General features: G+C 56.0%; 2 protein-coding genes across 2 annotated transcripts; both read left to right on the top strand.

The window, feature by feature from the left end:
* Positions 1 to 1,942: 1,942 nt before the first annotated feature.
* LOC113777251 lies at positions 1,943 to 7,390 on the top strand. The gene has a single exon (XM_027322286.1). The coding sequence runs from the start codon at positions 1,943 to 1,945 to the stop codon at positions 7,388 to 7,390; it is 5,448 nt and encodes a 1,815-aa protein (XP_027178087.1).
* A 2,549-nt stretch (positions 7,391 to 9,939) lies between these two features.
* On the top strand, positions 9,940 to 15,848 carry LOC113777250. The gene is made up of 2 exons (XM_027322285.1): positions 9,940 to 10,105; positions 10,879 to 15,848. Exons 1-2 carry the CDS (start codon positions 9,940 to 9,942, stop codon positions 15,846 to 15,848), a joined length of 5,136 nt encoding a protein of 1,711 aa, XP_027178086.1.
* Positions 15,849 to 16,359: the final 511 nt, after the last annotated feature.

Here is a 16,359-nt window from a genome sequence, read left to right as displayed (position 1 = left end):
GGGACCGCCCGGAAATGGTTCTGGAGTTTAGAACTGAGGATGCTCACCTCGGCCGCCCCGCATGTCCGAGGTGACCTCACCTCGTCCGACATCAGAGCTCACCCGTGCCTCGGGGATATCCCTTAAGCTCGGCCGGATCCCTAGTCTACCGTGTAGGTGACCTCGGCACCTCCACCTCAGCTGCACGCGGATGAGGCAAGTCACCTGACATCATCCGGGATCAGTGCTTTATCTGAAAAGCACTGTCGCACTTAATGACTACTGCAAAGGACTCCTCGTCACCCTGTCCAGGCGGCTACAGTGTCAGAGTCAGGCCCCCTGACAGGGAACAGAGCCGTAATGGCAGGGCATGGGTCCCACCGACATAAGACCTCCGTCCTGCCCTCCACTCTCGCTCTATAAATACCCCACACACTCCAACAAGTAAGCATACACTGTTCATTTGCTTATACTTTAGCATTCTCTCGTTCCCTTACTAACTTGATCGTCGGAGTGATTCCAGGGGAGAAGCCCCGCCACTCACTTCGGACAAGGAGGTTCACTTCGGACACGGGAGTTTACCTCACTTCATCTCAGAGAGGACTGATTCAGGTCGGTCTAGCTACCAACCAAAAATCACCTCTTCAATTGGCGCCGTCTGTGGGAACGAGATCGCTACTACAATGAGATCCACGCGCTCCAGAAGCGGAAGAGTTCCCTCAACTGGGGCTGGGCAGACATCCGGAGCCCAGCAAGATCGTATCTCTGAGGAACATGGGTCCCAAAGGACCCAGCCTAACAATGAAGAGGCCATCGCCAAGATGGCCGAGTTTGTCACGGACAACCCCAACATCTTTGAGGAATTAGGAAGGTACCTCAAGAGGCAGGGAAAAGAAAAAGCCGAGTCTTCCAAGAGGAGACCGACGAAGTCCCCTGAAGTGCCCTCAGGCGAGGACTCCGAAGATGGGCGTCTATCTCGGAGCACCTCCAGGCGAGCCTCATCCAAGGCAACCTCCAAGATTGCCTCCATCTCCCGAGCGTTTTCTCGGGGACTACTGGGAAAACGAGCCGAGGACCCACCTCGGCGTCCCGGAGGCCTGGCTTCTGACTACATGAGGGCTCCGCCCTTCACGGATGACATCAATGGGGAGATGGTGCCCCCGAACTTTAAGCTACCAAATTTGCACACCTATGACGGCCGAGGTGACCCCGAGGATCACCTCCGCGCCTTCATCTCCGCATTCCGACTTTACTGCGTCCCTGACGCCGTGATCTGTCGGGCTTTCCCCATCTTCCTGCACGGGACCGCCCGGAAATGGTTCTGGAGTTTAGAACTGAGGATGCTCACCTCGGCCGCCCCGCATGTCCGAGGTGACCTCACCTCGTCCGACATCAGAGCTCACCCGTGCCTCGGGGATATCCCTTAAGCTCGGCCGGATCCCTAGTCTACCGTGTAGGTGACCTCGGCACCTCCACCTCAGCTGCACGCGGATGAGGCAAGTCACCTGACATCATCCGGGATCAGTGCTTTATCTGAAAAGCACTGTCGCACTTAATGACTACTGCAAAGGACTCCTCGTCACCCTGTCCAGGCGGCTACAGTGTCAGAGTCAGGCCCCCTGACAGGGAACAGAGCCGTAATGGCAGGGCATGGGTCCCACCGACATAAGACCTCCGTCCTGCCCTCCACTCTCGCTCTATAAATACCCCACACACTCCAACAAGTAAGCATACACTGTTCATTTGCTTATACTTTAGCATTCTCTCGTTCCCTTACTAACTTGATCGTCGGAGTGATTCCAGGGGAGAAGCCCCGCCACTCACTTCGGACAAGGAGGTTCACTTCGGACACGGGAGTTTACCTCACTTCATATCAGAGAGGACTGATTCAGGTCGGTCTAGTTACCATCCAAGAATCACCTCTTCAATTGGCGCCGTCTGTGGGAACGAGATCGCTACTACAATGAGATCCACGCGCTCCAGAAGCGGAAGAGTTCCCTCAACTGGGGCTGGGCAGACATCCGGAGCCCAGCAAGATCGTATCTCTGAGGAACATGGGTCCCAAAGGACCCAGCCTAACAATGAAGAGGCCATCGCCAAGATGGCCGAGTTTGTCACGGACAACCCCAACATCTTTGAGGAATTAGGAAGGTACCTCAAGAGGCAGGGAAAAGAAAAAGCCGAGTCTTCCAAGAGGAGACCGACGAAGTCCCCTGAAGTGCCCTCAGGCGAGGACTCCGAAGATGGGCGTCTATCTCGGAGCACCTCCAGGCGAGCCTCATCCAAGGCAACCTCCAAGATTGCCTCCATCTCCCGAGCGTTTTCTCGGGGACTACTGGGAAAACGAGCCGAGGACCCACCTCGGCGTCCCGGAGGCCTGGCTTCTGACTACATGAGGGCTCCGCCCTTCACGGATGACATCAATGGGGAGATGGTGCCCCCGAACTTTAAGCTACCAAATTTGCACACCTATGACGGCCGAGGTGACCCCGAGGATCACCTCCGCGCCTTCATCTCCGCATTCCGACTTTACTGCGTCCCTGACGCCGTGATCTGTCGGGCTTTCCCCATCTTCCTGCACGGGACCGCCCGGAAATGGTTCTGGAGTTTAGAACCAGGGAGCATTTCCTCCCTAGATGAGCTGATAGACCGGTTCATCCACCGCTTTGTGTCGTCTCGACCAATAACAAAGACTTCAGCTTACCTCTTGAACCTGCAACAGGGTCAGGGCGAGTCACTTCGCTCGTACGCCCAAAGGTTCAACGAGGAGAATGTACAGATACCTGACCAGAACGAGCAAGTAACTATTGCTGCCTTCACCAACGGGTTAGTGGCCGGGATCTTCAACACCGAAATCCATCGGCAGTACCCCCGTACACTTCGGGAGCTCTGGGAAAGAGTGGACCAGGGAATCCGAAGTGAAGATGTAAATCGCATGAAACGAGAAGCCCAAGCATCTCGTACTGGGCAAGATCCGCGGAGGAGGAAAGACACTGGCCGAGGTGAACCAGGCCCAAGTGGCACTTCAAACCAACCCCGAGACCGCCGAAGTGTCTTCGACCGGATCGTGAAAGGCAGATCGTCCACCTCGGACGCCGAGCTGACGCCCCTCAATTCGAGCCGGACCCACGTCCTGGCTGTGATGAGGCAGAATCACCTCGGCCGCAACCCTCCCGAAATTCCGGGGAGGAGAGATAAGAGGAACTCGAACCTCTACTGTGCCTACCACCGTGATGTAGGACACGAGACTGAGGACTGCAATGACCTGAAGCGGGAAATCGAAAATTTGATCCGGCAAGGATACCTGAAGCAATTCGTCCGCAAGGATGGAGGCTTCAACCGAAGCGTCTCCCACCGGGAGAACCGGGGCCCCCGCCGAGACGACCGACGGGACACGAACATGCATTGCCGAGGTCCCGAAGACCGTAGGGAGGACAAGCAGCCCCCACGCGATGGCTCACCGGGCTACGGCCCCAACATCGCCGGGGTGATCAACACCATCGCGGGAGGACCAACGGGAGGAGACAGCCAGAACTCCCGGAAGCGGACCTACCGCCAGGCCGAGATGGAGGTGGCCGAGCCGAGCTCTCGGCTGTCCGAGGTCATCACCTACGGCCCCGCTGACCCCGTTCCTGCGGCCTCCAGCAATCATGAAGCTCTTGTGATTGAAGTCCTCACCAACAACTACGTAGTCAAAAAGGTCTACGTAGACCCCGGAAGCTCGGTAGACGTCTTGTACTACCGGACTTTCGAAAATTTGAAGCTGACAAGGGAGCAACTCACTCCTGTCAGAACTCCCCTCGTGGGATTCGGGGGACACGTCGTCCACCCGGAAGGCATGTTGACCCTGGTGGTAACAATCGGGCGTCATCCACGCTGCCGAACTGTGCCTGTCAGTTTTGCAGTGGTCAAAGCAGACTCCCCCTACAATATGCTGATAGGCCGGCCCACGCTCAATGCCTTGAGAGCCGTATACTCCACCTACCACCTGAGCTTTAAATTCCCAACATCTGCGGGGGTGGCCGAGGTAAGCAGCGATGTGGGCGCCGCCCGAGAGTGCTACCTCGCCACCATTCAAGCAGCAGTCACCCCCCGGCCCTCACCGAGGTCAGAAGAAAAGAGGCCAGCGGTCCTCTCCATAGACTGCATCGACCCTCAGAAGGCAGAAGAGCCCAACAGGCTGGAGCCAGGGGATGAAGTGGAACTGGTGGTAGTGGATGAAGCGAAACCTGACCAAGTGGTCCAGGTAGGGGCGGGACTCCCCCCACCCCTGAAAGAAGAAATGATTTCTCTGATCAAAGACCACCGAGACGTCTTCGCGTGGTCCGCGGATGAAGTGGTCGGAGTGCCACCCGAGCTCATGACTCACCAACTCAACGTTGACCCGCAGGCCCGACCTGTGCGACAGAAACGAAGGCACTTCGGCCCCGAACGTAGCCAAGCCATATCGGATGAGGTCGACAAGCTCTTGCCGGCCAAGATGATCCACGAGGTCCAATATCCCACCTGGCTGTCCAATCCAGTCATGGTAAAAAAGGACACCGGGGGATGGAGAATGTGTGTTGACTTCACCGACCTCAACAAGGCCTGCCCCAAAGATTGCTATCCTTTGCCAAGGATAGACGCCCTCGTCGACGCGGCGATGGGGTATGAAATCCTCTGCTTCCTAGATGCCTTCAAAGGGTATCATCAAATAGGAATGAGTGAGGAGGACCAAGAGAAAACGGCGTTCTACACCGACCGAGGTACTTATTGTTACACTACCATGCCCTTCGGGCTAAAGAACGCCGGGGCGACCTACCAAAGGCTGATCAACCGACTCTTCCAGAATCAGATCGGTCGCAATGTGGAGGCCTATGTGGATGACATCCTCGTTAAAAGCCTCACCACTTCATCCTTTCTGTCAGACGTGAGGGAAGTCTTTGGTGTCCTGCGAGACTCGAGGATGAAGCTGAATCCCAAGAAGTGCGTCTTCGGCGTCACCTCGGGAAAATTCTTGGGGTATCTGGTTTCCCACCGGGGAATCGAGGCCAACCCCGACAAGGTGAAAGCCATTCATGACATGTCTCCACCCCGGAACATCCGAGAAGTCCAACGGCTGAATGGACGCCTGGCCGCGCTGAATCGCTTCCTGTCCCAATCAGCTGAGAAAGCTCTGCCTTTCTTTAAGGTGCTGAAAAATGCTGACCAGTTCGCCTGGACTGAGGAGTGTCAGGCTGCTTTCGACCAGCTGAAGCAGTACTTGCATCACCTACCAACTCTCGCTTCACCTCGGCCCGAGGAGAAGCTCTACCTCTACCTCTCCGCAGCCGACGAGGCTGTCAGCGCTGTGCTCATCCGAGATGAGGGCACCCAAGTGCCGGTCTACTACGTCAGCCGAGCCCTCCGCGGGCCGGAGACCCGATACACGCAAGTGGAAAAACTTGTGCTGGGGCTCGTCCACGCAGCTCGGCGGTTGAAACCCTACTTCTTAGCCCATCCCATCTCGGTCAGGACCGACCAGCCCATTCGGCAAATATTGGTGCGACCCGAAGCTTCTGGTCGCCTCACCAAGTGGGCTGTCGAATTGGGAGAATATGACTTGTCCTACGAGCCACGCACCGCCATAAAAGCTCAAGCTTTAGCTGACTTCCTTGCTGAGCTCACCTTCACGGAAGGTCCGGAGTCCACTTCAGCCTTACCCGAGGTGTCCACCTCATCCCTGTGGACATTGTATGTCGATGGATCCTCTAATGGAGACGGCTGCGGAGCCGGACTGCTCCTGGAAGGACCTCAGGGGGAGGTTTGCTCTTACGCCCTCCGCTTTGACTTCCCGGCCACCAACAATGAAGCCGAGTACGAGGCTCTAATCGCTGGACTCCAGCTAGCCCGCAAGCTCGGCGCCCAGCAAATCCATGTCCGCAGTGACTCCCAGCTCGTGGTACGCCAAGTTATTGGTGAGTACGAGGCCAAGGATGAGACCATGCAACGGTACCTCTCCAAAGTTCACCAACTCACCTCGTACTTCAAGTCATTCGAAATCCAAAGGATCCCTCGGTCCCAGAATAAGCGAGCCGACGCCTTATCCCGGCTGGCTTCCACTTCATTCTCTGACCTCAACAAAACCGTCTTGGTGGAGGTCCTGAGTGAACCAGGGTACGTGGAAGAGGTGGCCTGCCCCGTGCACTCTGAAGAAACTTGGATGACCCCGTTCATCCTTTTCTTAGGTCAAGGAGTCCTTCCCGAAGACCGAGCTGAAGCAAGGAAGATACAACGCAAAGCCCCTCGGTATGCGCTCCGCGAGGGAGAACTATATAAGCGCTCCTACCTCGGCCCATGGTTGAGGTGTGTCACCCCCGAGGCAGGACGCGAGGTCCTCCACGAGATCCACGAGGGCCTATGTGGGGCTCACATCGGCCACAGGATGCTGGCTAAGAAGGCTATGCTCCTGGGATATTTTTGGCCCTCACTTCGGCAAGACTCTCAGGACCTCGTTCTCGGCTGCCCTTCCTGCCAAGTCCACGCACCCGAGCACCACCAGCCTTCAAATTTCATGGTCCCCATCACTTCACCCTGGCCGTTTGAGCAATGGGGGACAGACATCATAGGTCCCTTCCCCAAAGCCGTCGGGGGTTATACTTTCTTAGTAACCGCTGTGGATTACTTCACCAAGTGGGTCGAGGCCGAGCCACTTCGGACCATCTCAGGGCTGGCCATTCAAAAATTCTTTTGGAAGTGCATTATCTGCCGCTTCGGCATACCTCAGATCATCATTTCGGACAATGGGAGACAGTTTGCCGAGAACCCATTCAAGACTTGGTGCGAGAACCTCGGCATCAAACAACACTTCACTTCGGTAGGCCACCCTCAGGCCAATGGTCAAGCAGAGAACTTCAACCGAACTCTCCTGCATGGTCTCAAGACCCGACTACACCAAGCTGGGTCATCTTGGGTGGAGGAACTCCCCAGTGTCCTGTGGTCGTATCGAACCACGCCGAGGTCAGCGACGCAAGAGACCCCATTCTCCCTGACCTACGGCGCCGAGGCGGTCATCCCGGCTGAGATCCTTACCCCCAGCCCTCGGCTGGCAGCCTATGCCGCCGAGGTGAACGACGAAGAGAGGCAGCTGGACCTCGACCTCGTCGAAGAACGAAGGAACCTCGCCTCAGCCCGGATAGCTTCTTACAAGAACACACTGGCACACTACTACAATGCCCGCGTAAAACATCGTAGATTCCAACCTGGAGACTTGGTTCTGAGAAAAAACTCGATCAGCCGAGCTGAGCCCCAAGGCAAACTGTGTCCGAAATGGGAAGGCCCCTACCGGGTTGTCGAGTCTAATCTTAAGGGATATTGTAAGTTAAGCTACCGAGATGGCTCATTAGTGCCGAGGTCTTGGCACGCCGAGAACCTCAGATTGTATTATGTTTGAATTTTTAATCAAGTTATGACTTCGGAAATTGTGTTATTCTTCAACATCGGTATTACGCTATCAAAAAATAAGGGGGACAAGCAAGGGATGAAGTCAAAGCAAAGCAAGAAATTAAAGAGCTGAGATGAGAAGAAACAGACTTTCATTCAACAGAGGTGTTACAAAAAATACAAAGCCGAGGTCTGAGTGCTGCTCAACACTTCACCTCGGCCACCCCCTTAGAGCCTACGAGCCTAAACCCCCGTATCGGCTGCATCCCCGGTCTTGGCTCCCTCCCGGGGATCCTTTTCTTCGGCCTCCTTTCCGCCGGAGTGAAGTTCATCTCCATGCTCTTTGCCGACGTCTCCTTCGACGTCGTCCCCTCCGGCTTCGTCTCCCTCAGCGTCCTCTCCTCCAGCTTCTTCCACTTCCACCTCCTCGAACACTTCGTCGAGTTCGGACAACCACTTGTTGAACTCGACCTGGACTTCGGCCAAGTTCCTTCCCGCCTGGATGCCTTCGGCCATCCGATCGCATAGCTCCTTGGAGTCCTCGTTATAGCTGGTATGGTTTTTCAGAGACTCCAAGACTTCGGAGGGGAGGTGAGCCGCAGCCTCGTCAACGGCCGATGTGAAGCCAAACATGAAGTTAGGCGTAAGTAGTTGGCCGAGGTCCTTGATGAAGGCCTCGGACTTCCGAAAAGCGTCTACGGCCGAGGCTCCGGCACCCTCGAGAGCTTGCTCGTGGGATTTCTTCACCTCGTCCCCCCTCTTCTGCTCCTCTTCGAGGGCCGATCTGAGACTGTTCATAGTAGCCGCGGCCTCCTCATCTCTCACCTCGGCCTCCTTAAGCCGTCTTTCGAGCTCGGCCTTCTCGGACTCGGACACCAACAGTTTTTTCTCCAACTTGGAGATTTGATTTTGCAGCTTGCCGGTGTCCTGTTCCTCGACCAGAGCACAGTAGCGGTGTGCCATCTCGGCCACAAAGGCCGAGGTGGAAGCTGTGGACACCATGAGGCTCTGGACCATCTCAGCCGGAGTTAGTTTCTTCATAAACTCCAAATCCCTTGGCAAAGGGGAGTGCATTACTAGCTCTTGGGCGACCCGAGGATGCTGGCACCTGTCGTTGACAGAAATCTTCCAGTCCGGGCACCAATGCCCGCCGGGGTGCGTCTTGTCGTCTCCGCGAAACACTGGGGGGCTATGGAAACGATTCCATAGCGAGGTCCCCGACACCGGGTTGACTGGAGGCTTCAGCTGCTTGCCTCGGCCAGAAGGAGGTGTGACTGTTGTGACAACTCCAAGGGGAACTCCCTCTGGCACGGACGAGGTGGACCCCGTAGCAGCGGTGGCCGAGCTGCTTTGACCAACCGGGGTGGGAGTGCTCTTGGCCGCCGAGGTCTTGGCAGCCTGCCCTTGCGATTTCTTCTTCGGCGGAGGTGCCGACGTCTCATCAGAGCTCTTCCTCTTCTGCCTTTTGGCCACTTCGGACGAGCCCGATACGACGATGTCGGACAGTTTAGTCACTGCACAAAAAACAAATATTATCATATGTCTTAGCCGAAGTGAAAGCAAAGTTATGAAAGAAAATTACAAGGAATCTTAAGTTTGGTGGAAGTGAAGGGAGCTCTGTCAGGACGGAGCAAAGCTCGGCTGATTCCCCCGTCAACCAGCACGGCTTCGGGGTAGTCCAGACTGTATATCCGAAGTCCCGACCTCATCAGCTTCTGGAAGTCCTCCTCCTTGGCATCCCCAGCGGAAGGATCGGCCTTCGCTTTGATTGGCCTCCACCAGAAACCTCTAGGGAAGTCCACTTCGGACACAAAGAAGAAGTCGCGTTTCCAATTCTTGATCGAGCTGGGAGAACCGACCACCAACTTCGGAATGGCATTGTTCCGGTTGCTGACAAAAAACCATCCCTTGTCTGTCCCGTGCGCCTTAAGGGTATAACATCGGCGGAAGAGGTCGACAGAGGGAGCCACCTCCTGATGTCGGCACAGCATCTCGAACCCTATAATGATGCGGATCGCGTTCGGGGCGAGTTGGGTAATCCTCACGCCGAAGTGACGAAGCAAGTCCCTGAAGAACCTTGACGTGGGCATCCTCAGCCCGGCCTCTAACTGTTGGACATAGATGGCCACTGTGCCCAAGGGGGGCTTTTCGGCTGAGTCATCAGCTCCGGCCGGAATGATCTCGTACCCCGACCGGAAAGGGTACTTGTTCATCACCTTCACGGCCCTATCTCTTCGGATGCGACTTCTAAACTTCGGCATCTTGCCGAAGTCGATGTTGGCTAGGTCCTCGGGAGCGACAGGCTCCAGGGCGTCCTCGTCGTGTGGTGTCTCGGCGCCGAGCTCCTCGTTGTAGTCCACCTCGGAACCACCCTCGCTCATCTCGGATGACTCCAACTCCGAGGCTGCCCCACTGGCTCCCGCCTCGGTTGATCCCTTCTCAGAACTCGGGGTCGACCCTTCCGAACTAGATGTCGTCGCTTCTTCCCCAGGATCCGGCCTCACCTCGGTCAGGTGGCTCGGAGTTATGGTCTCTTTGTGGGTCTTAGCCGTTTTGGCCATGGGTGAAAGACGAAATAAGAAAGAAGAAGGGTACTTACTATTGCCTACGGAACTGGACGAAGTGGATGACCTCGGATCTGATCTCGGCTACTACTCCGATCTCGGCTACTATATTGACCTCGGCTACGCTCGCGAACTTTGCGGGTCTCGGATGAAAATGAAAGGTGTGAGAAGTGCGATGAGGGGGACCCCCCCTATTTATAAGGGTTTGGGGAGAATCCGAAGAGGCGGCAAGAATGCGAAAGGACGGCCACGTTCGAATTCAAAACGTCGTGCCTCCCTCTCTCCTCATTAATACCCCGTCCTTTCAGCTGACACCCTCTGCACGAAACGTCCCACTACTTCACGACGCGACGGTTACCAGTGACCACGTCCTGTCAACTGACACGTCCACGTGTCGCGTCCCCGCATCTTCCGGGGCAGTTTCGGGACTCCGGCTCTCTACGACTTCGGCACAAGAAAGCCTCGGAACCTCCCTAGCCCGGAGCTCCCGAGGCTTGGGGGGCTTATTGAGGATGCTCACCTCGGCCGCCCCGCATGTCCGAGGTGACCTCACCTCGTCCGACATCAGAGCTCACCCGTGCCTCGGGGATATCCCTTAAGCTCGGCCGGATCCCTAGTCTACCGTGTAGGTGACCTCGGCACCTCCACCTCAGCTGCACGCGGACGAGGCAAGTCACCTGACATCATCCGGGATCAGTGCTTTATCTGAAAAGCACTGTCGCACTTAATGACTACTGCAAAGGACTCCTCGTCACCCTGTCCAGGCGGCTACAGTGTCAGAGTCAGACCTCCTGACACGGGACAGAGCCGTAATGACCAGAGGGTGGGTCCCACCAGCATAAGCCCTCCGCTTTGTCCTCTACTCTCCCTCTATAAATACCCCAGACACACTCCCAACAAGTAAGCATACACTGTTCATTTGCTTATACTTTAGCATTCTCTCGTTCCCTTACTAACTTGATCGTCGGAGTGATTCCAGGGGAGAAGCCCCGCCACTCACTTCGGACAAGGAGGTTCACTTCGGACACGGGAGTTTACCTCACTTCATCTCAGAGAGGACTGATTCAGGTCGGCTCAGCTACCAACCAAAAATCACCTCTTCAAGAACCAGGGAGCATTTCCTCCCTAGATGAGCTGATAGACCGGTTCATCCACCGCTTTGTGTCGTCTCGACCAATAACAAAGACTTCAGCTTACCTCTTGAACCTGCAACAGGGTCAGGGCGAGTCACTTCGCTCGTACGCCCAAAGGTTCAACGAGGAGAATGTACAGATACCTGACCAGAACGAGCAAGTAACTATTGCTGCCTTCACCAACGGGTTAGTGGCCGGGATCTTCAACACCGAAATCCATCGGCAGTACCCCCGTACACTTCGGGAGCTCTGGGAAAGAGTGGACCAGGGAATCCGAAGTGAAGATGTAAACCGCATGAAACGAGAAGCCCAAGCATCTCGTACTGGGCAAGATCCGCGGAGGAGGAAAGACACTGGCCGAGGTGAACCAGGCCCAAGTGGCACTTCAAACCAACCCCGAGACCGCCGAAGTGTCTTCGACCGGATCGTGAAAGGCAGATCGTCCACCTCGGACGCCGAGCTGACGCCCCTCAATTCGAGCCGGACCCACGTCCTGGCTGTGATGAGGCAGAATCACCTCGGCCGCAACCCTCCCGAAATTCCGGGGAGGAGAGATAAGAGGAACTCGAACCTCTACTGTGCCTACCACCGTAATGTAGGACACGAGACTGAGGACTGCAATGACCTGAAGCGGGAAATCGAAAATTTGATCCGGCAAGGATACCTGAAGCAATTCGTCCGCAAGGATGGAGGCTTCAACCGAAGCGTCTCCCACCGGGAGAACCGGGGCCCCCGCCGAGACGACCGACGGGACACGAACATGCATTGCCGAGGTCCCGAAGACCGTAGGGAGGACAAGCAGCCCCCACGCGATGGCTCACCGGGCTACGGCCCCAACATCGCCGGGGTGATCAACACCATCGCGGGAGGACCAACGGGAGGAGACAGCCAGAACTCCCGGAAGCGGACCTACCGCCAGGCCGAGATGGAGGTGGCCGAGCCGAGCTCTCGGCTGTCCGAGGTCATCACCTACGGCCCCGCTGACCCCGTTCCTGCGGCCTCCAGCAATCATGAAGCTCTTGTGATTGAAGTCCTCACCAACAACTACGTAGTCAAAAAGGTCTACGTAGACCCCGGAAGCTCGGTAGACGTCTTGTACTACCGGACTTTCGAAAATTTGAAGCTGACAAGGGAGCAACTCACTCCTGTCAGAACTCCCCTCGTGGGATTCGGGGGACACGTCGTCCACCCGGAAGGCATGTTGACCCTGGTGGTAACAATCGGGCGTCATCCACGCTGCCGAACTGTGCCTGTCAGTTTTGCAGTGGTCAAAGCAGACTCCCCCTACAATATGCTGATAGGCCGGCCCACGCTCAATGCCTTGAGAGCCGTATACTCCACCTACCACCTGAGCTTTAAATTCCCAACATCTGCGGGGGTGGCCGAGGTAAGCAGCGATGTGGGCGCCGCCCGAGAGTGCTACCTCGCCACCATTCAAGCAGCAGTCACCCCCCGGCCCTCACCGAGGTCAGAAGAAAAGAGGCCAGCGGTCCTCTCCATAGACTGCATCGACCCTCAGAAGGCAGAAGAGCCCAACAGGCTGGAGCCAGGGGATGAAGTGGAACTGGTGGTAGTGGATGAAGCGAAACCTGACCAAGTGGTCCAGGTAGGGGCGGGACTCCCCCCACCCCTGAAAGAAGAAATGATTTCTCTGATCAAAGACCACCGAGACGTCTTCGCGTGGTCCGCGGATGAAGTGGTCGGAGTGCCACCCGAGCTCATGACTCACCAACTCAACGTTGACCCGCAGGCCCGACCTGTGCGACAGAAACGAAGGCACTTCGGCCCCGAACGTAGCCAAGCCATATCGGATGAGGTCGACAAGCTCTTGCCGGCCAAGATGATCCACGAGGTCCAATATCCCACCTGGCTGTCCAATCCAGTCATGGTAAAAAAGGACACCGGGGGATGGAGAATGTGTGTTGACTTCACCGACCTCAACAAGGCCTGCCCCAAAGATTGCTATCCTTTGCCAAGGATAGACGCCCTCGTCGACGCGGCGATGGGGTATGAAATCCTCTGCTTCCTAGATGCCTTCAAAGGGTATCATCAAATAGGAATGAGTGAGGAGGACCAAGAGAAAACGGCGTTCTACACCGACCGAGGTACTTATTGTTACACTACCATGCCCTTCGGGCTAAAGAACGCCGGGGCGACCTACCAAAGGCTGATCAACCGACTCTTCCAGAATCAGATCGGTCGCAATGTGGAGGCCTATGTGGATGACATCCTCGTTAAAAGCCTCACCACTTCATCCTTTCTGTCAGACGTGAGGGAAGTCTTTGGTGTCCTGCGAGACTCGAGGATGAAGCTGAATCCCAAGAAGTGCGTCTTCGGCGTCACCTCGGGAAAATTCTTGGGGTATCTGGTTTCCCACCGGGGAATCGAGGCCAACCCCGACAAGGTGAAAGCCATTCATGACATGTCTCCACCCCGGAACATCCGAGAAGTCCAACGGCTGAATGGACGCCTGGCCGCGCTGAATCGCTTCCTGTCCCAATCAGCTGAGAAAGCTCTGCCTTTCTTTAAGGTGCTGAAAAATGCTGACCAGTTCGCCTGGACTGAGGAGTGTCAGGCTGCTTTCGACCAGCTGAAGCAGTACTTGCATCACCTACCAACTCTCGCTTCACCTCGGCCCGAGGAGAAGCTCTACCTCTACCTCTCCGCAGCCGACGAGGCTGTCAGCGCTGTGCTCATCCGAGATGAGGGCACCCAAGTGCCGGTCTACTACGTCAGCCGAGCCCTCCGCGGGCCGGAGACCCGATACACGCAAGTGGAAAAACTTGTGCTGGGGCTCGTCCACGCAGCTCGGCGGTTGAAACCCTACTTCTTAGCCCATCCCATCTCGGTCAGGACCGACCAGCCCATTCGGCAAATATTGGTGCGACCCGAAGCTTCTGGTCGCCTCACCAAGTGGGCTGTCGAATTGGGAGAATATGACTTGTCCTACGAGCCACGCACCGCCATAAAAGCTCAAGCTTTAGCTGACTTCCTTGCTGAGCTCACCTTCACGGAAGGTCCGGAGTCCACTTCAGCCTTACCCGAGGTGTCCACCTCATCCCTGTGGACATTGTATGTCGATGGATCCTCTAATGGAGACGGCTGCGGAGCCGGACTGCTCCTGGAAGGACCTCAGGGGGAGGTTTGCTCTTACGCCCTCCGCTTTGACTTCCCGGCCACCAACAATGAAGCCGAGTACGAGGCTCTAATCGCTGGACTCCAGCTAGCCCGCAAGCTCGGCGCCCAGCAAATCCATGTCCGCAGTGACTCCCAGCTCGTGGTACGCCAAGTTATTGGTGAGTACGAGGCCAAGGATGAGACCATGCAACGGTACCTCTCCAAAGTTCACCAACTCACCTCGTACTTCAAGTCATTCGAAATCCAAAGGATCCCTCGGTCCCAGAATAAGCGAGCCGACGCCTTATCCCGGCTGGCTTCCACTTCATTCTCTGACCTCAACAAAACCGTCTTGGTGGAGGTCCTGAGTGAACCAGGGTACGTGGAAGAGGTGGCCTGCCCCGTGCACTCTGAAGAAACTTGGATGACCCCGTTCATCCTTTTCTTAGGTCAAGGAGTCCTTCCCGAAGACCGAGCTGAAGCAAGGAAGATACAACGCAAAGCCCCTCGGTATGCGCTCCGCGAGGGAGAACTATATAAGCGCTCCTACCTCGGCCCATGGTTGAGGTGTGTCACCCCCGAGGCAGGACGCGAGGTCCTCCACGAGATCCACGAGGGCCTATGTGGGGCTCACATCGGCCACAGGATGCTGGCTAAGAAGGCTATGCTCCTGGGATATTTTTGGCCCTCACTTCGGCAAGACTCTCAGGACCTCGTTCTCGGCTGCCCTTCCTGCCAAGTCCACGCACCCGAGCACCACCAGCCTTCAAATTTCATGGTCCCCATCACTTCACCCTGGCCGTTTGAGCAATGGGGGACAGACATCATAGGTCCCTTCCCCAAAGCCGTCGGGGGTTATACTTTCTTAGTAACCGCTGTGGATTACTTCACCAAGTGGGTCGAGGCCGAGCCACTTCGGACCATCTCAGGGCTGGCCATTCAAAAATTCTTTTGGAAGTGCATTATCTGCCGCTTCGGCATACCTCAGATCATCATTTCGGACAATGGGAGACAGTTTGCCGAGAACCCATTCAAGACTTGGTGCGAGAACCTCGGCATCAAACAACACTTCACTTCGGTAGGCCACCCTCAGGCCAATGGTCAAGCAGAGAACTTCAACCGAACTCTCCTGCATGGTCTCAAGACCCGACTACACCAAGCTGGGTCATCTTGGGTGGAGGAACTCCCCAGTGTCCTGTGGTCGTATCGAACCACGCCGAGGTCAGCGACGCAAGAGACCCCATTCTCCCTGACCTACGGCGCCGAGGCGGTCATCCCGGCTGAGATCCTTACCCCCAGCCCTCGGCTGGCAGCCTATGCCGCCGAGGTGAACGACGAAGAGAGGCAGCTGGACCTCGACCTCGTCGAAGAACGAAGGAACCTCGCCTCAGCCCGGATAGCTTCTTACAAGAACACACTGGCACACTACTACAATGCCCGCGTAAAACATCGTAGATTCCAACCTGGAGACTTGGTTCTGAGAAAAAACTCGATCAGCCGAGCTGAGCCCCAAGGCAAACTGTGTCCGAAATGGGAAGGCCCCTACCGGGTTGTCGAGTCTAATCTTAAGGGATATTGTAAGTTAAGCTACCGAGATGGCTCATTAGTGCCGAGGTCTTGGCACGCCGAGAACCTCAGATTGTATTATGTTTGAATTTTTAATCAAGTTATGACTTCGGAAATTGTGTTATTCTTCAACATCGGTATTACGCTATCAAAAAATAAGGGGGACAAGCAAGGGATGAAGTCAAAGCAAAGCAAGAAATTAAAGAGCTGAGATGAGAAGAAACAGACTTTCATTCAACAGAGGTGTTACAAAAAATACAAAGCCGAGGTCTGAGTGCTGCTCAACACTTCACCTCGGCCACCCCCTTAGAGCCTACGAGCCTAAACCCCCGTATCGGCTGCATCCCCGGTCTTGGCTCCCTCCCGGGGATCCTTTTCTTCGGCCTCCTTTCCGCCGGAGTGAAGTTCATCTCCATGCTCTTTGCCGACGTCTCCTTCGACGTCGTCCCCTCCGGCTTCGTCTCCCTCAGCGTCCTCTCCTCCAGCTTCTTCCACTTCCACCTCCTCGAACACTTCGTCGAGTTCGGACAACCACTTGTTGAACTCGACCTGGACTTCGGCCAAGTTCCTTCCCGCCTGGATGCCTTCGGCCATCCGAT

Source organism: Coffea eugenioides, chromosome 7 (assembly GCF_003713205.1).
Source record: "Coffea eugenioides isolate CCC68of chromosome 7, Ceug_1.0, whole genome shotgun sequence".
NCBI classification, from domain to species: domain Eukaryota; kingdom Viridiplantae; phylum Streptophyta; class Magnoliopsida; order Gentianales; family Rubiaceae; genus Coffea; species Coffea eugenioides.
This window is presented reverse-complemented; position numbering and strand designations above follow the sequence as displayed.